This window comes from Molothrus aeneus, chromosome 4 (assembly GCF_037042795.1).
Source record: "Molothrus aeneus isolate 106 chromosome 4, BPBGC_Maene_1.0, whole genome shotgun sequence".
Classification (NCBI taxonomy): Eukaryota; Metazoa; Chordata; class Aves; order Passeriformes; family Icteridae; genus Molothrus; species Molothrus aeneus.
In genome coordinates this window covers 140,113-161,739 of record NC_089649.1, presented here as the reverse complement: position 1 = coordinate 161,739, position 21,627 = coordinate 140,113, and the positions used below count along the sequence as shown (strand labels likewise).

General features: G+C 46.0%; 1 protein-coding gene across 1 annotated transcript in view; it reads right to left on the bottom strand.

Annotated features, from left to right (window-relative positions):
• The window catches only part of ANTXR2 (ANTXR cell adhesion molecule 2), a 77,199-nt gene that overhangs the window by 44,533 nt on the left and 11,039 nt on the right, over positions 1–21,627 (bottom strand). Inside the window, exons 8-10 of the mRNA XM_066549280.1 lie at positions 9,153–9,213; positions 8,107–8,202; positions 5,383–5,452 (exon numbers count right to left, since the gene is read on the bottom strand). Of these exons, the coding sequence (XP_066405377.1) occupies positions 5,383–5,452; positions 8,107–8,202; positions 9,153–9,213 (227 nt within the window). The remainder of the gene's footprint in view (positions 1–5,382; positions 5,453–8,106; positions 8,203–9,152; positions 9,214–21,627) is intronic.

Here is a 21,627-nt window from a genome sequence, read left to right as displayed (position 1 = left end):
AGTTCCAGGCAGTGACACAGCAAGGCATGATCATTCCCATTGCCCGCTGTTCAGCAAAAGAGATCAATCTGCAGGGCTAGGGAATTCTAAACTCTGTACTCTGTGCTCCTTGGGTGGCCTGACACTTTATCCCCTTTTCCTGCTGCCTTTCAGCCCAGCAGGCAGGAGTCTCTAAGCTATTGGGAAGGGTGTTCCTTGGTGCTGCACGCCAGCTCTGAGGCACCAGAGCAGGCTGCAGTGGCTGGGCAGCTGAGGAGAGGAGGAACGAGTCCCTGGAGCCACTCGGGGAGCGCGCAGCTGCCATGAGGCTGCCTGGCTCCGGCTGCGGCACTGCCGTGCTGCTCGGCATGGAAAAGGGAGCGCTGGGGAAACAGCACATCTGTCACCCACACACAGCCACAGCCTCCACTCAGGGCAGCACCAGATGTGTTTATTCGGAGCATGTACTAACTAGCTACTTAATGGCTTAGAATTATTAGCCACAAGTTAATTAGGCAAACATAGTCACCATCAGTCACCTTACAAAGCATCGCTTCTTCAACACTGCTTTTACTTCCTGAGTGCCTTTATCAAGCACAGGAAACAGGAGGGGAAAACTACCAATTCCATAAAGGAGCTGCAGCAAGAAATAAATGTGTGAAAGAGGTCCACAGGGTCTTAATGAATGGAGTGTACAGGTAATGCCTTAGCTGAGCACCTATCCATGCTACCAGCACAGTGGCACAGGGGAGGAAGCAGTGAGACTTAAGAGGCTGCAGCTGATGGGGAAGAAAAGGGAAGTAACAGTGGAAAAAATTATTCCTTGGTATAGTTAAGTCAAATTTGCAAATATTAGCTTCCCTGCTGCTGCGCGTACTGGGTATGTGCCTGGGGGTGCAAGCGTTTGCTTGGCATCCTGCCTGCACAATGGATTTCGGACCACCACTGTCCCAAGGGAACGGGCTCTGGTTCCTCAAGATGCAAGACACAAAAGCAGTTGGTCAGTTCCTGACTCCCAGGTCACAGGCAGCAGTGCATGGAGTCAGGGCAGAAGAGGATCTATCTTTGGGTACTGGGAACAGTCAGGATCCCTGGTTAGGAGCCTGCCATGACAACCATTCCATACAGCACCTTCCAGCTGCTCTCCAAAGGGACAGCTGTCTAGAAACCTAGTGAGGTCATCTGAAGGATGGAGCCCACAATCCATTCATCTTCTCTGTGTCTGTTTGCTTTCGTGTGTCCATACTCTTCCCCTTAAATCTGGTGCTAGTATTAATAAAAATGGCACTTAGAAAACGGGAAGCAAGATTCAAGGTAGCCCTGTTCCGCTGTCATGGAAACATGTTGCACCTAGAAATCCTAGAGCCCCTAGAGCTGAATGTGAGGCATGTGAGGGGTAACCTCATTTTGCAGATTAACTCCTGCATTGCTGTGTGCTTTGTGCCAAGTGAGCTGCCCCAGACTCCATCAGCTCCTTGCAAACTGCAGGTAACCGAGATTTTGGCAATACAGTAGTCATTTTCCTTCCTACCACCCAGCAAATAACTCCTATTGAATCTTTGCTCTTTAAGTGCCACCAGCTGTTTGTGTTGGACAGGATGTAGGAAGCGATAAATGGAAGCTGAAGACAGCAGGGTTTGAATAGAGGGCAGATAAGGTCATTAATAGCAGCAGTGTGGACTGTCCTACCTTGGCATGCAAGCTGCGGTACCTGTGAGAAGTTTCACTTACACTCAGGTTTAGGCTGGGATTTTTCTTTTTTGGCTCTGTTATTTCTTTAGCTTCTGAGCCCAAGGAGAAGGGTGCTGCATTCTCCTGTCCCAGCAAAACCTGAGTTCAAGTGCAGGATGCACAAAGATGGAAGCTGGCCAGCACTGCAGCTGCATGGAAAAACAGCCTTCTGTAGTTCCCTGAACTATTTTAAGAACAATGACAATTCCTCAGCCTGTTGGTTCAGTTTGAATAATCCACTGCCTGGCCTACATCCATCCTTTCTTGCCTGGCTTAGAGGAGAGTCTGCACAAGATTGGATGCTTGCAGTAGGCACCATCAGAACCAAAATGTTATTGTGATATTCCAGTGAGAAATGAGAGTTCAAATAGACCGAGATAAGTAGTAGTCATGTAACTATTCAGTAGAAGTATTTCAGTAAAGCAGTATTTGGTTGTGCTAGTTTGAACTGCAGTTATTGTCACCCACTCACCTAATAAAAGCAAATTTGTAAGTATTCAGGCAGTGCAAGAAATGTTGGTTTTCCCACTGGCATTTCCATGCAAGGCACAAGGGGTTTCACAATGGCTCACCCGAGCAGAAGCCAGCTAGAGGTGAAGCCAAGCCTACAGACAGATTGTTCTGAATGCAAACTCACAGAGCTTAGGGCAGCGAGAGAGCAGAAGTGAAACTAGCAGGGAATGTAGACTTGTAAATATCACAGTTTTTCCTGTAGTAGTGTTCAGGGCTAGTGATCACGAGCAGTCTCTTGAAAGAGACAAGGCCTCCGACTGCCCTCGGAGGCACAATGGCTACAGAAAGATGTACAGTAAGGGAGAGGTCACAGCCACCTCTGGCTTGGTTTGATTCTCTCAAGATGTGGCAGGACAACAAATCCAAGTCTCTGCTGAAAAGGGGAACTGATTTTCTCAAAATATTCTGAGCCCTTCAAAATGTGACTTTTAAATGGGCAGTGCAGTAGAGTCAGAGTTCTGTTTACTAACCAGCTTGACTGTGTTGTTGCATCTGCCATCACAGTGCAGAGATGATCTCTCAAAGCCATTCAGCCTGGGTTAGCCTCCTCACCTTCCTGTCAGGTGTATGTGTACTTTCCCTTTCTGCTTTATTTCAAATTCGTAATGTGTTTTATAAGGCACGGGGTGCTTGTGTGAAAATTGTGAATAATTGTCAGCCGTTAGCTGATCAGGAGCCTTGTAATTGGGCTGGGTTTGTAAGCAGACTATGGAATTTTGCACTTTAGAAGCAGCATGACAAGAAGGGATTTTAAATGGCACAGGCAGCACAGTCATGTTGTCACCCAACCTAAGGATGATACATCCATCTGCTACAGGGTACTGTGGAAAAGCAGACTGAAAAAAATGCTTGGTTTAATCTACAGCTGGCACTTGGGAAGCTCCAGACTCAATGCAGCCAACAGCTGGGAAGGAAGCAGAAACACACCATGGCCCAATTCCAGGAGAGTAGGGGCTCACCAACCCAACATCCTGAATACTTTGGCATTTTATTGATTTCACACAGCTTAGTATTGCTCTGCATGTGAAAACTGCTAATTCATCAGGCAACAAGAAGTGTTTCCAATTAGGGAAAAATACAATGAAACCTGTTAAGTGCGTCTTGACTGTTCACCCAGAAACTAAGCTTGCTGTGTGGCTTTTAAACCTGCAGCTAACTCAGACTGCTTGTGTTCCCTTAAATCCACCCAAAAGAGCACTAGAAAAGAACAGAGTGGTTGTTGCTACATTAGTGACTAATATTAGCTCCACTACATGAGGAATTACTGGGAGATATCCAGCACTAGTCTAGGCTGTGCCAATGGGAAGTCAAGAGTTCAAGTACGTACATATCTTTCATAGCTGTCAGTCTTCTGCACAGTAAACTGCTCAGCTCTGGGGCAGAGCTCCAACTCTTTCAATACTATGTCAGGGAACTGTGTTTCACATGGTAACTTGGGAAAAGGTGTTTTCCTGTGAACCTGTAGAACTCCAACTGCATTGTGCTGAGGTGCATTATCCACATTGCAGTTCCAGGGTGGCAGTTGTCTGCTTCAGTACCACTCCACAGTGTAAGGAAAAATGCAGCGTGTGCAACTAACTTCCATGGCTTTAACCTATGCAGACATGTCATGCACTTCACATGCCTTTGGCAGGACTGGCTGTTTATGTACTCTGGGACAAACTGTGTGTGGAAAAGCCTTTACAGCATCACCTTTTGGGGAGCTTCATACTGGGATTGTATGTCATGCATGCTTCATACTGGGAGTGTATGTGGTTTGCTACTGCTCTTCTGTTGTACAGTAACTGCCCTGAAATACCTGGCCTGGGGAGGAGGGGTTTAAACCCAACTGATTGGCATTGTCCTGATGACAAAATCAGTTCACTTACAACTGTGGTGGTGCTGACTGGTTTTAGCTGAGCCAGAGGCTGCGGAGCTCCGGCACTGTGGGATGCACAGGCCGCTCAGCAGGCACAGGGAACTGACACCCTGCTGCACGTGGCACAAGAGGCATTTGTCACACAGCCATGTGAAAAGCAGCATCAGGAGACAGATCAGTATTGAATCCCTCACCCTCCCTCTGCTCTGCATGTAGCTCTGCTCTGTGCCTGCTCTCCCTGCCAGCCATGACACAGCTCGGGAGGCAGACCCTCTGGCCCCAGCCGCCCCACTAGGGCTAGGCACTGAACGTTTTTGCTCCACAGCTTTCCAGCTTCCCTCCCCCAGCCTGCTGTCCAACACACAAACCAGATGTGCTTCTGGAGCTTTGCTGTCCATCTGACAGCACAACTGAGGCGGCCAATTGTTGCTCAAGTCAGAAACGTAGCTACAGACCAGCCATCTATAAACACACGTCTTCAGCTCCTGAAGTGCCACAGATCAAGGCCAATGCAGACCTTCTATGCTTCCCATTGGGTTAGCACTAGCCTCATGCCTAGTAAGTCTCTGGGAATAACTACTTGACAAGCAGGGAGGAAGCCAACACCCAAAGCCTTGGCCCCTCCCACAGGACCCAGATCTGATGTGCAGTTTTCTGATTTCAGATTAGCCTAGGGTCTTCAGAAATGTGCACAATGAAGCCCAAGTGATCATAAGGCCCTGAGGCACCTTTGAGTTGGAGAGGAGTAGGGAAGGATTAATTCTCCAAGGGCCAGAAGTAATGTGCAGACCTGGCCGGTGACACTGAGAATAAGGCCAGAGCTGCAGCTTAGCCCCAGTGCTGGAGCTGTTAACTCTCTGGATCAGGATGTGTGGAGCAGGGATACATGTCCTGACACCTAATTTTAATAATAGCTTGTAAGTGTCAGTGGTAATGTCATCTTTTTAACAGTGGGCCTGGAGATGATCTGGACGAGAGCATATTATGCCCTGTTAAAACAGCTAATCTGCATAGAACTTATGACAAGCCAGATCTTTTCAGTATTTCATAAACTGGCTGAATATTCATTTTTAAGGCACTGTCCAAATGGGTTTGGTCACAGATGACTACTCTAAGTCCACTCCAAAGCTGGCATATACACCAGGGAAATAACACAAGAATGGGAGGAAAAATGCAGCAACAAACCACCCCCTGTAAAAGCAACCAAATATTGCCTTCAGCCAAATCTCTCCCAGTTAATGTCAGCTATAATGGTGCCAAATTCCAGCAAAACATGTGCTGGCATTTGGTTCAGTACTTACTGGCCACTTTTGTACAGGATCGGTGCGGGGCAGAGCAAAAAATCAGATTCTACTGTTTTAGGCCTTTCATCTGAAAAACAAAAATCACATGAGCTTACTATGCTGTGCAACTTAGGTGAGGAGCTGCTACGTGAACATGCTGTGAGCTCCCTCCATTCCCATGCTCCTTACTAGTCTGTCCTGGCTGAAACTGGCAGCAAGGCAAGCCCAAGGTAAGGAACAGGGAGCCCCAGAGCTGGCAGTAAATGCCAGGTGAGCCCACGTTACAGTGCTTATTGGAGCTACTCGAGTCAGCTCATGCTCTTCCAGAGAGAACACTTCCTAGAATCAACACCGTCTTTGTGGAGAGTGAGAACACTATTAGTAGTTTCCTGGTAGCTGGAAGATGAAGGTTTGTTTCTAGTTGGCTCCATTCCTGTGTGTTGCATTGCAGAACTGTTTTATTAGCTGTGACTTGAGTGTTTTTCTCCAGTGTTTCTTCTGCTTTTGAGTCTGTGTGATTAGCAAACCTCTTACACTTACAAAGCACCTATCTGTAGAGCACATGAAGCACTTATTTGTAGAGCCTTGTGTCCAGTACAGCATTTCTGTTCTGCAGATGTGAGATGGGGAGGATGGAGCCTTTGGTAAACTGGGGAAAATCCAGCTCCTGTGTGCAGAACCATCAGCCTGAACTTCCCTACGGCAGGACTGATGATTTCTGTGCAAGGACTTTTTCCTGACTGTGGGCTGAGAGCAGATAACTGATCTGCCAGATCAACTTGGAGATGACTCTGTCCTGCATTTCAGGAACAGGCAGACAGACAAGCAGTTCAGGGGCAGCTGAAGGAGGAGCTGTTGGCATAAATGAGCTTTTCATATGTGCTATAATCTGCACTGACTGCTTGGCCTAGATTTGGGGCTAGTTGTGAGGTGGGGAAGAGGGATTAGCACATTGCCATATGTTTTTGTCTTAATGGTATGTTTCATAGATTATTTTTCTATCCCACAGCTCCATTTGGCAGGTTTCCTTTCTAGCATTTGGTAATGGTTCTTTATAAATGCAGAACGAGGAAGATGCCAAATGCATCCTTTAAAGGCAGGGGAGCTGACACAGTAAGGGTGTGCTCAGAGGCTGGTCCCAGAGAGAGCCCAGGCTCTCAGTGAGGGCAGCTCCAACACCAGCAGATCCTTGTCCAAGTGCCCTCAAATACTGAGGGTTCTGCAGAGGGCCAGTCTTATGTAGAGGAGACTGCAATGACATGAGGATGGTTGTCCTTCTCTTGAGACCATCTCCTTCCTCAGGCTACTGCTCCAAGTGCCCTCCCTGTCTTCCTGTTCATCCTGGCTCCACTGGCCCCCTTCAGGCTTCCTCTGAACCAGGCATTCAGAGTCCAGCATAGAGCTGTAGAGAATGACCTCGTGTACTGTGGGAAGGACCACCTGGAATGTCCCACTTGAAATGTCCCTGCTCTCTTCCTGTACTACTCCCCAGCAGCTCACTGTTGTCCATTGCTGAAGACATGGACCAGGGGGATGTAGCAGGCCCTGGCAAGACCCCATAGAGCAGATTGTGTTTTTGTAATCAATACATCACTGTGCCATTCCCCTACCCTCATGTGCTTCAGCACACCCCTTTCTGAAGCCAAGAAAAAACAAGCAGCCCAGAGCTGTAGTTGGCAATTCTCACATCAGATGGTAGCAAGTGTTTGTGGGCAATGGGAAGCAGAGGTGACAATTGTAATGGAAACTGAAGGGGAATTTATACAAGCGAATTGTCTTACACAGGCTGCCTGCATCCAGAACTACTGGGTGACCCTGTTATTCTGCCAAATTATTGTAGGTATTTAACAGGCAGGAGAAACTGGCAACCAACTCCAGTATATACAATATCCAGGGTAAGGAAGAAACTGCACTGGAAAAACAAATTCGATTGTGAAGGAATTTAAGACAGGCTAATATAGAAATCAGACAGTAAGCAGGGAAAAAGTCAGTTGTAGATTTTCCTTCAACTTCTTTTTTGGTTTTTTTCCAGTCTAGCTGGCTTCTATGGAATTCTGTTCAGAGCTAGGGGTTTGATGTACTCATCCTAGCCATCCATTTGAGCTTCTGGATACAAAAAGCAAACTCACATATAAGCTAGAGGAAAGTGCCAGTACAAGGTGTCGTGGTCACAATCTGAAACAGAATTGCTTTGTGCTATGGCTGTAGTCAGCCCTGATGCTGGGCAGACAGAGCTCATGGACCATGACAAAATAGACCACTGCTCTGACCTGGCCTTTCTCTGTGCTGTTGCAGGAGGAGGACTGACGTGCCCCTGAACCCCACAGCACACCTGGCACACCACCCAGGACCGGCAGAGACCTTGCAAAAAACAAGGTAAGTGCCTCTGGGAATTGCAATGAGATGTCTTGGCCAGGATTCACTGCAGAAAGGGACCTCAGTCAGTACACTGCAGCCACGGGCTGGTTCATCAGCAAACATCTGCTTGCCCAAACATCAGGAGCCAAACACTTCTCACCATTCTAATGCCCACAGTGAGGGGGTTGCCAACACCGCTCACAGCTGAAGGCACCTGGTAGCAAATTGAAACCACTGAGCAGAGTGTGAAACAGCTTTCCTCCCTTCACTAATCCTCAGAGCTTTCCTGCTCTCCTCCTCTTGGCTATTTTTCTCTTTGGGTTGTCATGAGCAGAGGTAACTGCAGGACTACAGAGGCAAGAGATGACAAATGCCTGCACTTACGGATTGTTGTTCCGTTCACTTGATAGGTACAGGTCACACTGTCGCTTCTCCCACCGAGGGTTAAGCCATTTCCTCTGAGAACAACCTGAAACTCTTCTGGAGGGGAAAGCAAACACACAAAATCACCAAACTGCAGTGCACTGCAGAAAGCTACACTTAGACCAGGGCAACTTCACTTAGTCTGCAATAAACAAAGCACAACATAGTTAATGCTTCCAACTTAGTGAGAGCCCCTTTTTCCTGAACCCTTGTACTGAATTCTCCTTATAAATTGGCAGAGGCACAATTTGTTCCCAAAGCTCTATTGAGACAGCCCTCTGAAACTGGAAGCAGATTCAGGCTATCAGCGTGATCTTGGGCTCAGCTGCACAGTAAGACACAGTTTCTCGGTGAATGAGAAATGGGGGACTCAGAAAAAGAAGACTCCCCAAACCCAGATCAGGCTCACTTGAGGTACCAGATGAAGAAAACATTTCTCCTTAGTACTATTTCTCTGCAAGTTGCCTAACGGCCATGCTCTCTGTGAGCTGTGCAGAGGAGGAGTGAAGAGTTTTTTTACAGGGCCGCTGACTTCATCCAGAGCATCCAATTTTCACAAAAATATCCAAGTAATGTTTAGCAACTACTTTATTTTGATGGATCTCCAACTATGTGTGGGTTATGAAGCTTAGAAAGAAGACAAGGCCTTAAAATTCTGTGCAGCTCTTCTATTTCATTAATATATTTCTCTTGCTGCCCAAAAATGCAGTCACGTGCTTTGTTCTCAGACTCCACAGATTTTGGGGCAGATTTGACACAAGTGCAGAGCAGACTCATGGGAGAGGGGCAGGTAAATGCTCTCCAACCTCCACCTGCATTACCCAAGCTATGGAAGCAGGCCCTGGTGGACAGCTCCTCTGAGGAGAACAAGAAGGCAACAGAGAAATCTCATGTTTCTTTAACTTCTTGAGGACTTAAGTTTGAAATGCTTTATTCCTTTGCATAAAACAGGGGGAAATCACAGTCCTATAATAATGGAACAGGATATTAAAATTATAAAATCTTACCTCCTACACAGACACTGGATGGCTCCAAATATAAAATCTCAGTGCACGATTGTTTCAAAACCTATTGCAAAGGAGGAAATAGTCACAAATAGGTTTCATAGCACTACTTCAATGAGCAATCTTAGTTTAAAACAAATGCTTTTCCATAGAACACACACAGAGCTACAGGTTTGGGTTGCTAAGTCTGACTTTGCAGGACACTGCCTGAAGCATGAGCAGCTCTTGCACACCTGCACAGTGAAGTCTAGGAGTGCCTAAGGCTTGGATTAGTTTGTTAAAGAGAGAACCTTTGAAATATAAGGATGTCTAGATCCCTATCCTGATTTTCCAGGCACCCCAATCCTAATGTTTAAGCCAAAAATGAATCACAAGGAGCCTGATCCAAAAACTAATCCAGTGAAAAGCAGTGTTCCAACAATGAAGCCTGGTCCAGCCAAGTGCACGTTATTGCGGGTGCTGGCACCTTGCCCTGCGTGGAGAAGCAGAGTGACAGCGGTGTTCCTGACTGCACTGCCTGCCCTTGGACAGGGATGTCACTTCAGCTCTCCCTGCTGTACGTGATATTTTTAGCAGGCATTCCTAAACATTCTGTGGCATCAGTTCTGCTCCCTGCAATCACGTGCACAGCAGAAACTCCTGTTACTGTCCCTTCTCTAGCTCCACTTGCCAGGTGTGTGCCTGCTGCTGAGCTGCCCTGACTTCCTAGGCATGTCCCTCTGTCTTACTCTTAGCTCCTGCCTTCCTTTCAGTAGGACTCCTTACACTCTATGATGTTTCCCAGTGGTTCCTGTTGCTACATACCCAGGTCCAGCAGAAACAATCATGTGGGCACTGTTCTGACAAGAAGCACACCAAGCTCCAAGAAAGAGAGCATCTTGCCTCGCTGAACACTTCCTGTGTTGCCTCTCTCCCCACAAACTCTTGTGCACAAATTCATCTTTTAGTGCTTTAAAACCCATGTTAAAAATTAAGTGGTATTTTAAAAAATGGAGACGTGCATTTGGATGAGATGCAACAACAGAGATCTTAGGAAAGAATGTAGCCCAGAGTTCACTGCAAGCCAAGCAGCTCACATTAGCTGAGGATCTTGCTTCCAAAAAAGGGCTTTAGCCTCTTGATTCCTATTGCAGTGTGGAGAGAAGTTATCTGTGGCTTGTTTTGGGGCTGGGGAATATTTTGTATTGTGTTTTATTCCTTTGCTGTAAAAGCGTGTTCAGTTGTTTTCACTGAAAAGTCAGATAAATAGCTCAAGTGAAGCTGAGACTAGAGGCCAGCTTTATGTGAAGCACAGATCAAGCAGGTGGCATAGAATTCAGTAATTTTGTTTTTAGAGGGAGAACTTTCCAACCCCTGTCCTGGCCCCATTTGCCCAGTGTTTGAGGAAAGGTCACTGGTATGACCTGGAGGCTGGGGAGAGGAGAAGACAGTGTGGGACAGGACCTGACTTCCCTTGCAAAGCAGTAGTTCTCTGGTTTCATTACATCCCAGGGTGAATTTTCTAACACTGTGCTTCCAAATGCAATATAAATCGGGAAAAAACCTACCTGGATATATTTAACTACCTTTGGATTTAGGAACAAACTGGGAGGGGCAGACATTACAACTCCAATTGAGCTGAAATATGTTGTAGATAAAATGATGACAAATCATGAACAAAAGCAAATTTCAATGCAGGGGTCAGGATACACTGACTTCCTGCATGGAATCCATTTTCATGCATGCTCTTGGCTAAAGCAGAAAATACCAGATGTTAATACTGCTCTAGAAATAACTGCTTCAACAATAATTTTTCATAATTTTTATTACTGCCGTCCTTTGCTTAGCTTAAGCAAGCTGTACTGTTTAGAGACCATCTCTTTGCAAGGTTGGTGGCCTAATTCTACCATTCCCCCCAGACAAATCTTCTACTGGGGTGAAAAAACCTCTGAGACTACTCAAATTTGGCTTTGTAAGTTTGTCAGGTTGTTTGCTATCCTTCAAAAAGCCTCCTGATAGTCCACACTTGGGGGGAAAAAAAAGATAATGGTAGAGAAATGTGCCTTGTCCCCAAAAACCTCTCCCCTCAAGGACTGAGTTAGCTTAAAAAGCAGACATCAAAGCTCACCAAGGACTAAGTGGATTCAGGTGGAGCCCATCAGAAGCTCATAGATCCAGTTCTTTGCTTAACCTCTGCTGACGCTCTGGGTTCTCCTTAACACTCCCCCTAAGCAACACTGAAACACTGCTCAGAACTGAGTTTCCCCAGAGTTAAACAGAAGCCATCACACTCTCTGCAGGGTCCAAGCCCACCAGCTGTCCTGAGCACCAGCCCTGGGTAGAGTTTGGCTGACAAGGATTCTGCCACCACCATGGGAAACTGAGGATATTTTCAATACAGCAATTGCCATATGTGCTTTCATGTGTGGGGGAAATGAACGTATTTGCATTTCTCCTTTACCTTAGGAGAAGGTACAGAAACTTAACACCTTTCATTGTTCCCACTCACTCTTTTCTACCTGTTTCAATCTTTTTTCCCTTTCCACGCAAGCTCTTCCTTCCAGCCAGCACAGTGCACTCCAGCACTCCAATAGAAAGTTTTTTTTCTCTTGGGGAGAAATCATGTGAAGGTATTTTACCCATTTTCCTTATGATCCATGTGCATTATTTAACATGCCTTCACACCCCTGTCCTTTAGAATTTAAAACTAACTTTAAACTATCCTGATGTGGAAACCTGGGCTGCAAAGTCAGCAAGACCAAAAAAACTCCACAAAAATCTATACAATGCTCCCTCTTTTCCAGTTCAGGATAATCCAAGACTGCACATTCATTATTTAGAAACCTACTGCCCACAAGAAAAGTTGAAATAATAACTTTATAAGACCATCCTTGGATAGGACAGTTAAGCACTCTGCTGACATAAATTCAAGTAAGACAAATTGCCTTATTTTAACAGCATGCAAGGAGCGATTCTGAGAATTGATGTCATTCACTTTGTCTCCAGAGGTCCTCACCAAATATAGGACTCTGCTCCCAGGCTCACAAAGACTTTTCTCTCATTCCCTGCCCTCCCCCTCCTCCCAGGGCTGGCTTTACCAGAGAGAACCAATTCCCCACAACCCCAAGTGCAAAACAGAGTAGAAACCTGTCAGCCTTTGTCCTGCTCTCCTGCAGCTTCAGCAGTGGAGAGCTGTGCTAAGACTAGAGGGTGTTCATTGCCTCCTGAGGGGACCTGTGCAGTGTGGGAATGGTGCCGGCTGGAAGCCGAGTCCATCAGGTAAAGTGGCCACAGCTGTGACTCGTTAATAAAGGTGTGGCTGCTGGGACAGGAGAAGGCACTGCAGTTCTGTTCTTGGGCGGGCAGTCTCTTGGACTGTACAAAAATGAGACAAGGAATCCATGCCCCAAACATCCACTTGTTCAACAGCAACACAACAGACTGCTAAGGAAGTTATTCTGTAGCTTCTCCATGTTGAGGACTTGTTACATTGCTGCCACACTGCAGCAGCAGCAACCAAGGATCTTACGTTTTAAACCCTGGTGTTTTTTAGGGCCAGTTCTTAGAGCAGCCAGCACCAGAACCAGTGGCACGAATGCAGCTTGTGCTCCACACTGACTCTGATGGATGCATGCAGGGCAGCCTCCCACCCACCCCTTCAGTGAAATCCCTTCTTACAGCTCTTGAGCAGACCCTGTGCAGTTCCTATAGCATCTCTCAGTAAAGCAAGTTGATCATTTCAGAACACTTCTGAGAGCACAAGTTACCAGAAGAGAGGCACCCAAGATATCTGGGGACACTCTCAAGCCAACTCACCCTCAATGCAAGCTCGCTGGCATGCCTTGGGTCATACCTGCCCAAACAAGCTTTTCTTTGCTGACAGGGTCGCCTGTCAATCAGCTGCTGGGCTGCCCAGCTCCTCTGGGACCACCACGGCCATCCCAACTGTGGCTGTGGAGCTTTAAACCACCTGTCTCCAGGCTATTTCAGTGGCTTACAAGTAAGCATACATGTCAATCTTCCTAAAACAGTTGTAGGAAGTTCATTTATCAGGTCCACTTACCGTTACCAAAAGCTTTACCAGGTTTTCCATGTGACCCCATTTTCACCTAGTGCATTTTTCCCAGACTTTCCTGATTGTTAAGGAATACTTAAAATCCACATCTGTCCTCACGGCTTTCTACGTGCTTCTCACTAGAAGGTTCCTGAAGGCTCACAGAAACCTCAGTGCACCATTTCTGAAGTGATAGACTCCCATTTCTGTCATTACTAACACATTTCCTCCCACCACAGCTGTTGGAGAAACTCTGCCTGTTTCTGACCTGCAGGTGTCTGCACTGACTGCACACTGGGGTGTTGTCAGCCCCCAGCTGCAGCAACACCCCACACCCAAATTCTGACATCAGCACTGAAAGGGCAGATGTCCCTGCAGCACACAGCACAAAGGCAGCCAACTAACAGGCTGACATGAAGCTCCCCACTGCTCACGGTCTTTGCAAACTCGACCTCTGTTTATCAATTCTGCCTTGCCAGAGATCTTTCCCCTGCTTTATGCAACATTTCTTCTTGTGGAAGATGTGCTTTCTGGACCTTCCAAGACCTCTTTAGCCTGTCACAGACCAGGCGTGGCTCTGCCTGGACTCTTTTTTCACCCTCACTGCTGCCTCTTACAAGTTCTCAGTGTTTAACAGCAAAGCAGGATGGCTCCTGCAGCTTTTCAAGTATTTAGCCTGCCATTCCCTCAGCACATGCTGTGGAACAGAGCTGTACCAGGCGGCACAGTGTTACACAAACAACTTTCCCTTCCAGAACACTAATGAAGGTTGTGTTCCATGGAATAGTGAGAACAATACACTAGTAACAAGCCATGAGCAGCCCAACCGTACAGAGATAATTTAAAAAATACGCTAAGTGTCAATTTGTCTTGCAACCTTGCTCGGTTTTGTTTAGCCCTGTATGCAGTTCAAAAGTTTTTGGCAGCAGGCAGCACCATAAATCATAACTTGCATGGCATCTGTTCCTGCCCAGAACTGTAAACTGCATTCAGGGCTTGGGTAGATCATCATCACAGCTGGATTCTTCACTGAACCACTGTAATGGTTCCAAGTCTTCAAAGTGCTCTATGGCTGTGTAAAGCATTTGCTTCCTGGGACAGAGGTCAGAATAACCAGGAACTGCTGGAAGGAGACAGCTGCTGACACGTTCTGGTCAGACCTGGCACACTAACAAGTCTGAATAAATAAGGATTTCTAGGGCCACCAGTGGCCTTTCTTCCCTGTGGATCCATTCAAACTTGCACCTCTGTTTACATCAGTGCTCACCATAAGCTGACCACAAATCAGGCTGCTGTGATTTTGGGGGAAAGGCAGCCTGAGTCTCTGAACCAAGTGTATGTCCCATAACAGAGCAAATGCATCCAACTTGCTATTTCCAGAACCTGTTTTTAAAGAAGAGAAAATGTTCACCTTTACAAGCTCATCTTTGTTCTACTGCTGTATGGCAAGGCTTGTGCAAAACCCCTGACAGCACAACAGGATGGCTTCCACGCTTTGTGTGTGCACAGATAACATCCCTGCAGCTTTATCCCCTGGTGGGCACATGAAGGCATCCTGGAGTGCAGTCCATAGACACACTGCCAGCCACAGTGTGCACAAGCCAGACATGGCAGCACAGCTCTGAAAGCACCCTTGCACGGCAACCTCAGCTACTACTGCCTGCAGCTCTTTTCTGTGGAGATTCCTTTTCTTTCCTCTCTCCCTCCCAAACATGGGGTCAATCTGTAATTTTCTCTAGGGATGCTACAAGCAGAACAGCTGGTGAACAAAATTGTAAGCTCAAGGAAAACAGAGCTAGAAACTAAACACTGTTAATGGTGTGACTGGCCATGAGGTTGTGCTTTCCTCTTGTACTGCACCAAGCTCCTCCCTCAGGTAACCACAAAACTAGTCTCATCAAGAGCTGCATCTCTCATGAGGATACATTTTTCAAGACACAGTGGTAAGCATGTATCTCATGTACTTGTCACTGCAACACATGGATTGTCAGTGTCATAAAGTTATGGCAAGTGGGGGGCAGTAATGGAAGGTGATGTCTGAGAGGGCGCTGATAACATAAAGAGTGTTTAAATCTATGTTGAGCACTCCATGCCTCAGCTGGATCTGTGCATGCAGGCCAAGCCTCAATGACTGCCAGCTGTGGGCCTTTTCTTGATGAGGAATTGCCTGCACCTTTGGGCTCCCAGTTTAGCTGCTCAGAAATAGCACTGGGTGCAGGGGCAACTATTTAAATGGTAGGGAACAGCAGGGCTCCTGCCTACCCAGGTGGAGCAGGGCATGCTGATGTGGTCCAGAAGCCCAGATCAGAGCTGGGGAAGGCTGTCCCAGCCTACAGAACACTGCTCCTGAGCAAGGCCGCTCTCTGGTGAGTCAATGCCTTCGGGAGCCCCATCCCAGCTCAGGGCTGTGGAGCTCCTCAGAGCAATGGATGGTGAAGGCAGCATCGTGCCGGTGCTGGGTTAGCTGTGTCCAATTGAGCTCACCCAGGTGCTTGGTTCAGTTCCTACAACTATTCTGCTTCATTCCTTCCAATTGGCTGCAGCAGGACTGGGCTTACCCCATGTTTCCATGTATGTTTGTTTTTCTGTGAGTCACTTAGAAGTATTACTGGCAGCTTGCTTCCTTTTTTTTTCTTTTTAACTCAAACCTTTTTTTTTTTTCCACTACTGCTAAGACAGTAAAAAGGAAAGAGAAGTAAAGGAGGAGGTGTATAACTGGTTTGCCGGACTCACCGGTTTTGTTCTAGGGAACGAAATGCTGACTGTGCATTGGGCAGGATTTTTTGTGCTGAATTCAGTGACTCTTATGGCATGTAAAGTCAACGTGTGTGAAATGAGGGTGATGAAGAATTTAAGGCGTATGTAGTGTAGGCTGGCATTGTTACAGATTTCTCATTCATGAGCTGTTGCTTTTTTTATGTAAATAGGACTTCTGCCCCCCCCCCCCCCAGTGTAACAGAATTAGGTTTTTTAAAAAAAAGATCTAGAGTAGGTTACAAGAGGAAATAAATTTAAGTAGAGCTCTTGATTTCTGTGATTACACTCGAGAAACCTTTATCAGGCTTTTTAAGTGAGAAGCACCTTTGCAGCCCACCTTAGGCTCTGGACAGATCAACCTGTCCATATAGCAATTAATGCTTGAACTCCCTGAAATTAACTGTTTCCAAAGTGCAGCCTTTCACTCTTTCTAGTGTTGGTTTCACATCACATGCCTCTGCTGTGTTCAAGCAAGCTCTGTCATTTATCTCCCCAGCGCCGATCTGTGCAGAAAGGCACGAGGCAGCAGAACCACCTCACACTAGAGGGAAGGCAATCAATTCAGGGTGACTTGGAATGAAACACATGCTTTTCAAGGAAACACCATTTTGGTGCTTCTCTCCCACAAAGTGAGAGCAGGAACTGCAGCAGTTAATATCTCATGGCTTCTTCCTCTCCCTGCTGCCAAACATCTGTGCCTGTGACTACACCTCGCTGCCAAGCCCAGCCCGCTCCCTGACACTGCTTGGCAGTGCCGTGGACAAAGAGTGAGGGGAAGGGGAAGGCTGCTACCCTGTCCCCTGTCTAAGTGAAAAAAATCCCTGAGACATATGGTCTTGCATAAAATCACCACCCGAGAGAAGCCTGGCGCGGCGTTAGGTTAGTGAGAATATTCTAATTACACCAAGTCTGAGCAGCACCTCATTGGCAGCCACCGAGGAAAGCAAATGGAGATGACAAAACTGCGGGTCATGAGATGAGTATTTTAACAGCATCGGAACCTTTACCCCCAAATTACTAAAAACAACCCTAAAACCATTACTTATCAAGTAATGTAACTAGGAATCAAGACAAACTGTTACTTTCCATAACAGGAAAAAAAAGTTGTTTGGGCTATTTATTTTTTTTCTTATTAGTAAGAAAAATCTGGCTCAAAGAAACTTCTCACTAAGGAGTGGCTGGATTTCACTTGGACCTGTGGCTGCTTCCTTTGGAGCCAGTTGTGCAGCATCCCTTATGTAAGAGAGCTGTCAGGCGTGCAGGGCTGGCTGACAAGTCCCATCCCAATCACAGGGCACAGGCACGCTCACTCTAACCAGAGTCGTGTCAGTGCCGGTGCTGGCTTATCAAGCTCACTGTGCTCCAGGAGAATATTATATGGTTTGTAATATGTCAGAGAATGTCAGACTGAGGGCTGCATGGCAGTGAAGGGTAGAGCAGAAAGCATTCTATTCCAGGCCATTGATTCCTTTTAACAACTACATGCAGTAATTCCCAAAACTATCTCCTCAGTCTCAGTCACATGGAAAACATAGCACAGCGTTAGTTCTGAACCTTGCACCCAGTGCAGCTTGAAGATTAGACCGTCCAAGGGGATTAAATAAGTTGACTGATTTAATCAGAATAATTCTTTTAATGATAACTTGCTGCATTTCTCCTCCCCCCACCTCCTTAAAGGTCTAATAGTTTGCTTCCTGGATTCCCAGTGCATAAACCGAGCATATTTTCTTCCTACAGGAAATGATCCAATTAAGTTGATGTATAATTGATAATGAACCATTTAAGCTTATTTTGGCCTTGAAAAATCTTAACCGTGTCCAGTCAGCTGGCTGACCCCCCTTCATCCACGGTGGAGGGACAGCACTTGGGGAAAGGGAGGGAGCAGGCTGAGCACACTGCCCAAGGAAATGCAGGGAGGCAGCCTAGCTCGAGGGGGCTGCACAGCAGCAGGGATTACTTGAACATCATGTAGTCCCTGATTGCTGCTCAGTACCCAAGCTGCAGCCTGGAAACTGGGTTTGGGCAGCAGAGCTTGGTAAGCAGCCAGGCTAGAAACATGGAACCAGCATTCTCCAGTGTCTGATCCTGGAGCACCACTGAAGCAGTGGGAAGTTTCCCACCCTCCCTAAACACAAATTCTGTTGCCTTACAGCAGGTACCAGCGGGAGATGCTGTTGGACTCCTGGGATTTCGGTAATTCACCCTCCCCCAGTGCCAAAGCCAGGTCAGCCTGAGGAAGTGCTGCTGACAGCACGGCTGGAAAAGAAGGCGTCAGATTCATGGAGAGAGGCTGGAGCATATCTTTGGGAAGCCAGTGCAGTAAGTTTTATCAATATAAAGGCTAAAATTGTTCCTCACATGAATACCTCTTGCCTACCTCAACAAAACTGACTCCCTCTCACGAGCCTTTGGTTTTGTCCCTGCCTGGGCATTGCTGAGCGTGCTGCTGCCACACACAGTTTGTGCAGCAGCTCCCTGCGGGCCCCGCCATGCTGGCTGTCACCGAGCCGTGTAACTCCAACACTGCCATGCACAGCCAGTGACACAGGAACCATCCAGCTGACATGGAAACCTCCAGGATATTCCATAGATACCCTTCGCTGGTGTCCAAAGGGACTGGAATGCCAGAGGGATTTTGCTGACTGCTCTTTGCAACAGGAGCAGACTTCTCTCCATCACCCACAGAGTTTTACTGGTGAGAATTTATACGTTTATGGCAAACAATTTATTTTTTTATAGCACTCCCTGCTTATACCCCTTTAGCCAGAGTCTGACACTGGGTGAATCTAGTTTTCTTTAAGGACCTTGTGTGCATTTAATCCTTTGTTTGGCCTCACTGGTCCCGGGTGCTCTCCTTGGATGGGTCTAAGTCACTCCATGTCAGCCTGGGAGCTCAGCTTGCACCCTGCAAACCCTGAGGTCTCCTCTCCCCTGGTCACCACTTCACCAGGAGGCAAGATCCTCGAGTATCCCAATTTGCAATTTTTCCTGGACAAACTGACAGCTTTATGCTGAGGCATAGGGCTTTTTCCCAAGAGGCTCAGCCAACTTGGAGAGAATTTTGCTTCATCTGACAATGCAACTACTCAGTTCACGTGACTTGATCTATTTTTTTTTTTTGTCCATTATGTTTAACTGTGAGTTTCACATGTAAAATTAACAAAAAAACCTCTGAGCACCTGTAAAATGAACAAGCAGAAGAAGAGATTACCAATTCTATTTCTAATCCTTTACAGGTAGAATTTTTAAGAAATTTTGGAACACTGCAAGATAAAACAACTCTAGGCTGACCCTATTTTGACCTACTTCCTCTAAAGTTCTGCATGTATCAGTTCCTGTAGTCTTATCTGGTAAGTTTTTGTGGTGTTTCCTAAGAACAAAATATATTTTAACTTCCTGTATTAAGTGCTGTCAACTTACTTCAGTATAAAAATGTGTTTGTCTACTTAGAACTGTCATACACTGATAATGTTACTTAAGTGAGTTCCCTTAATGTAACTTTTCAAGGTACCAGCCTTGTCCAATTCTGCCTGCAGAGACAACCAGACAACTTTCACTCACAAATCAGCAAAACTTGAGTTTAATTAAGGGTTTCATTTCCTTATCTAGTACTGATCTGCTGCATGGTGACAGAAGCTGTGCCCTCCCAAAGCCTTCACCCTGTCCTAGCTCGCTCACAAGGCTACACTCTGTGTAACAATCAGCCAAACCCCATCAGTGACTGTTCCTCAGAGTGCAGTAACTTGCCTTCAGCGTTTTGCTTTTAAGCTCTAGAATTTTGCTCAGATTTATTCACACTGACAATGCTGTTTAGTTATGACCTTGTAAGCTAGGTATGAGCAAAGCTGGTAGAGCAGGAAACTTTGCAAAGCAGCCCCCTCTTCACAGGTCTGCACAGACTTTTAGGAGTGGATGTTAGTAGAGTAGTTGGATGTAGTTAGTAGTGTAGTAGTGGATGTTATTCAGCAGAGACAATGGTATGGAGGTGTGTCAACCCTTTTCACTTCCCTAGGATTTTATCAGAACTAATGTCAAAACATGACACAAGCTCTCTGGCACCTAAGCTGAGGTTAGTCTAAATGTTCATCTCAACTGTCCTGAATGTTAATCCCTGGTCATGACTAAACAGACACTGTGTAAATGTCCAGAGAAAATAAATTGGAGTAGTTGCTTATGCTGAAAACATAAGAAGGAGGTACAACAGTCTGTACTAGAACTCATCACTTTTTTTTAACACTAAAAACCATAGAATAAGTTGTCAGCTCTCCTGGAATACAGTGCAAAAGTAACAGGATAGCAGCCAAATAGTGTCATACCTGGAGAGATCAATGTAGTTGAAGCTCCTGCATCCCCTCCTCAGCAGTTCTGGGCTGTAGTTTTGCTCAGGGGTTTTAATTGCTGGGTTGCTACCATTTCTGAAGACAATGTTTTTTCTGAATAGAAATTGTTCAGCAACATTCACAGAGGGTTTCACAACTGCACCTTTGACTCTGTACTTTGAGCAATACTGCTGCATGTTTGTGACCTATCTCCTTTTCATCTGGTTCAAAATTAGCTTTCCTCTTTAGATCAGTGTCTCTGAGTCTGTATTCTCTAGCTAACTTGAAAACTGAAATGAATTTATAATAGTGATTAAAAAGGAAAACTCTGACTATTTAATGCTCAATTAGATCTACTTATCAGTGCTATAATGTTATGAGAATGAATTGTCACAATCACTCCACACCCCTGCAAAGAAAAGTATTAATTACAGCATACCAAATATCCTATTAATACTGCCACCACACATGGACTACAAAAAAAGCCCACACACACACACACACACACACAAAATCCAAACCAACCAGAAACCCTACTATGGATGTTTCCATCCATGCTCTGTGGGAAAAGCCAAGTGTTGACATGTCTGGTGGCCGGGCTGTAAATAAAGCCTGAACCAACTCAGGAGCAGAAGCACACCTTGCATGTAAGCTGTTGAACAGTGTGCATCAGTTTGCTTTTCCTGTCACTGCTAAGCTGTTACCTTGAAACAATGCACTGCCATTCTGTCTGTTTGGTCCTGTTCTACAGCTGAGATATGCCCAAATCTGGGATTTTTACAGCCAAGATTTTTTTAAGTATCAGAAGCAGCTGGATTGAGGCTTGTGCAAACACCATCAGGCATATCTTATCAGAAAAGCCTCCCTCCCTGCTGACACAGAAGTGAAGGTGCTTTTAAGTTCTGGGAGGTGTGGATGCAGGAGGCTGGCACTGCTGCTAGCTAGAGACTGCCCAAAACCACCTTGGGTAATGGGACACCATACAGCTTACATTAACCTTCCATGTGTGTGAGATTTTCAATACTAAAGGCAGTACCACATGGGCTGCCCTGTCTTTTCAGGAGAACAACTGTCAATGCATCAAAAGATGGATTAATTTTCTTTAGAAAGTTAAAGGAAGATTCTGGAACTACATTTATTTTAAGTAACAAGGAAAATAAGTTGCTGCATTACGGCATTCACAAAAACCACACTGCTCAAAGGAAGTGATAAATTCGTGACTGTGTAGTATCCTGTATGTGAGTAGTATCCTCTTGTTATTTAAAAAAAGAAAAGGAAAGGGAAATGAATGATAGTGGGCTCTCTCAGAAAAAGGATTTCATTATTGCTTTTGACTTCTGCCAGTAAGCCTGTCTGCACTGCCTGTTTG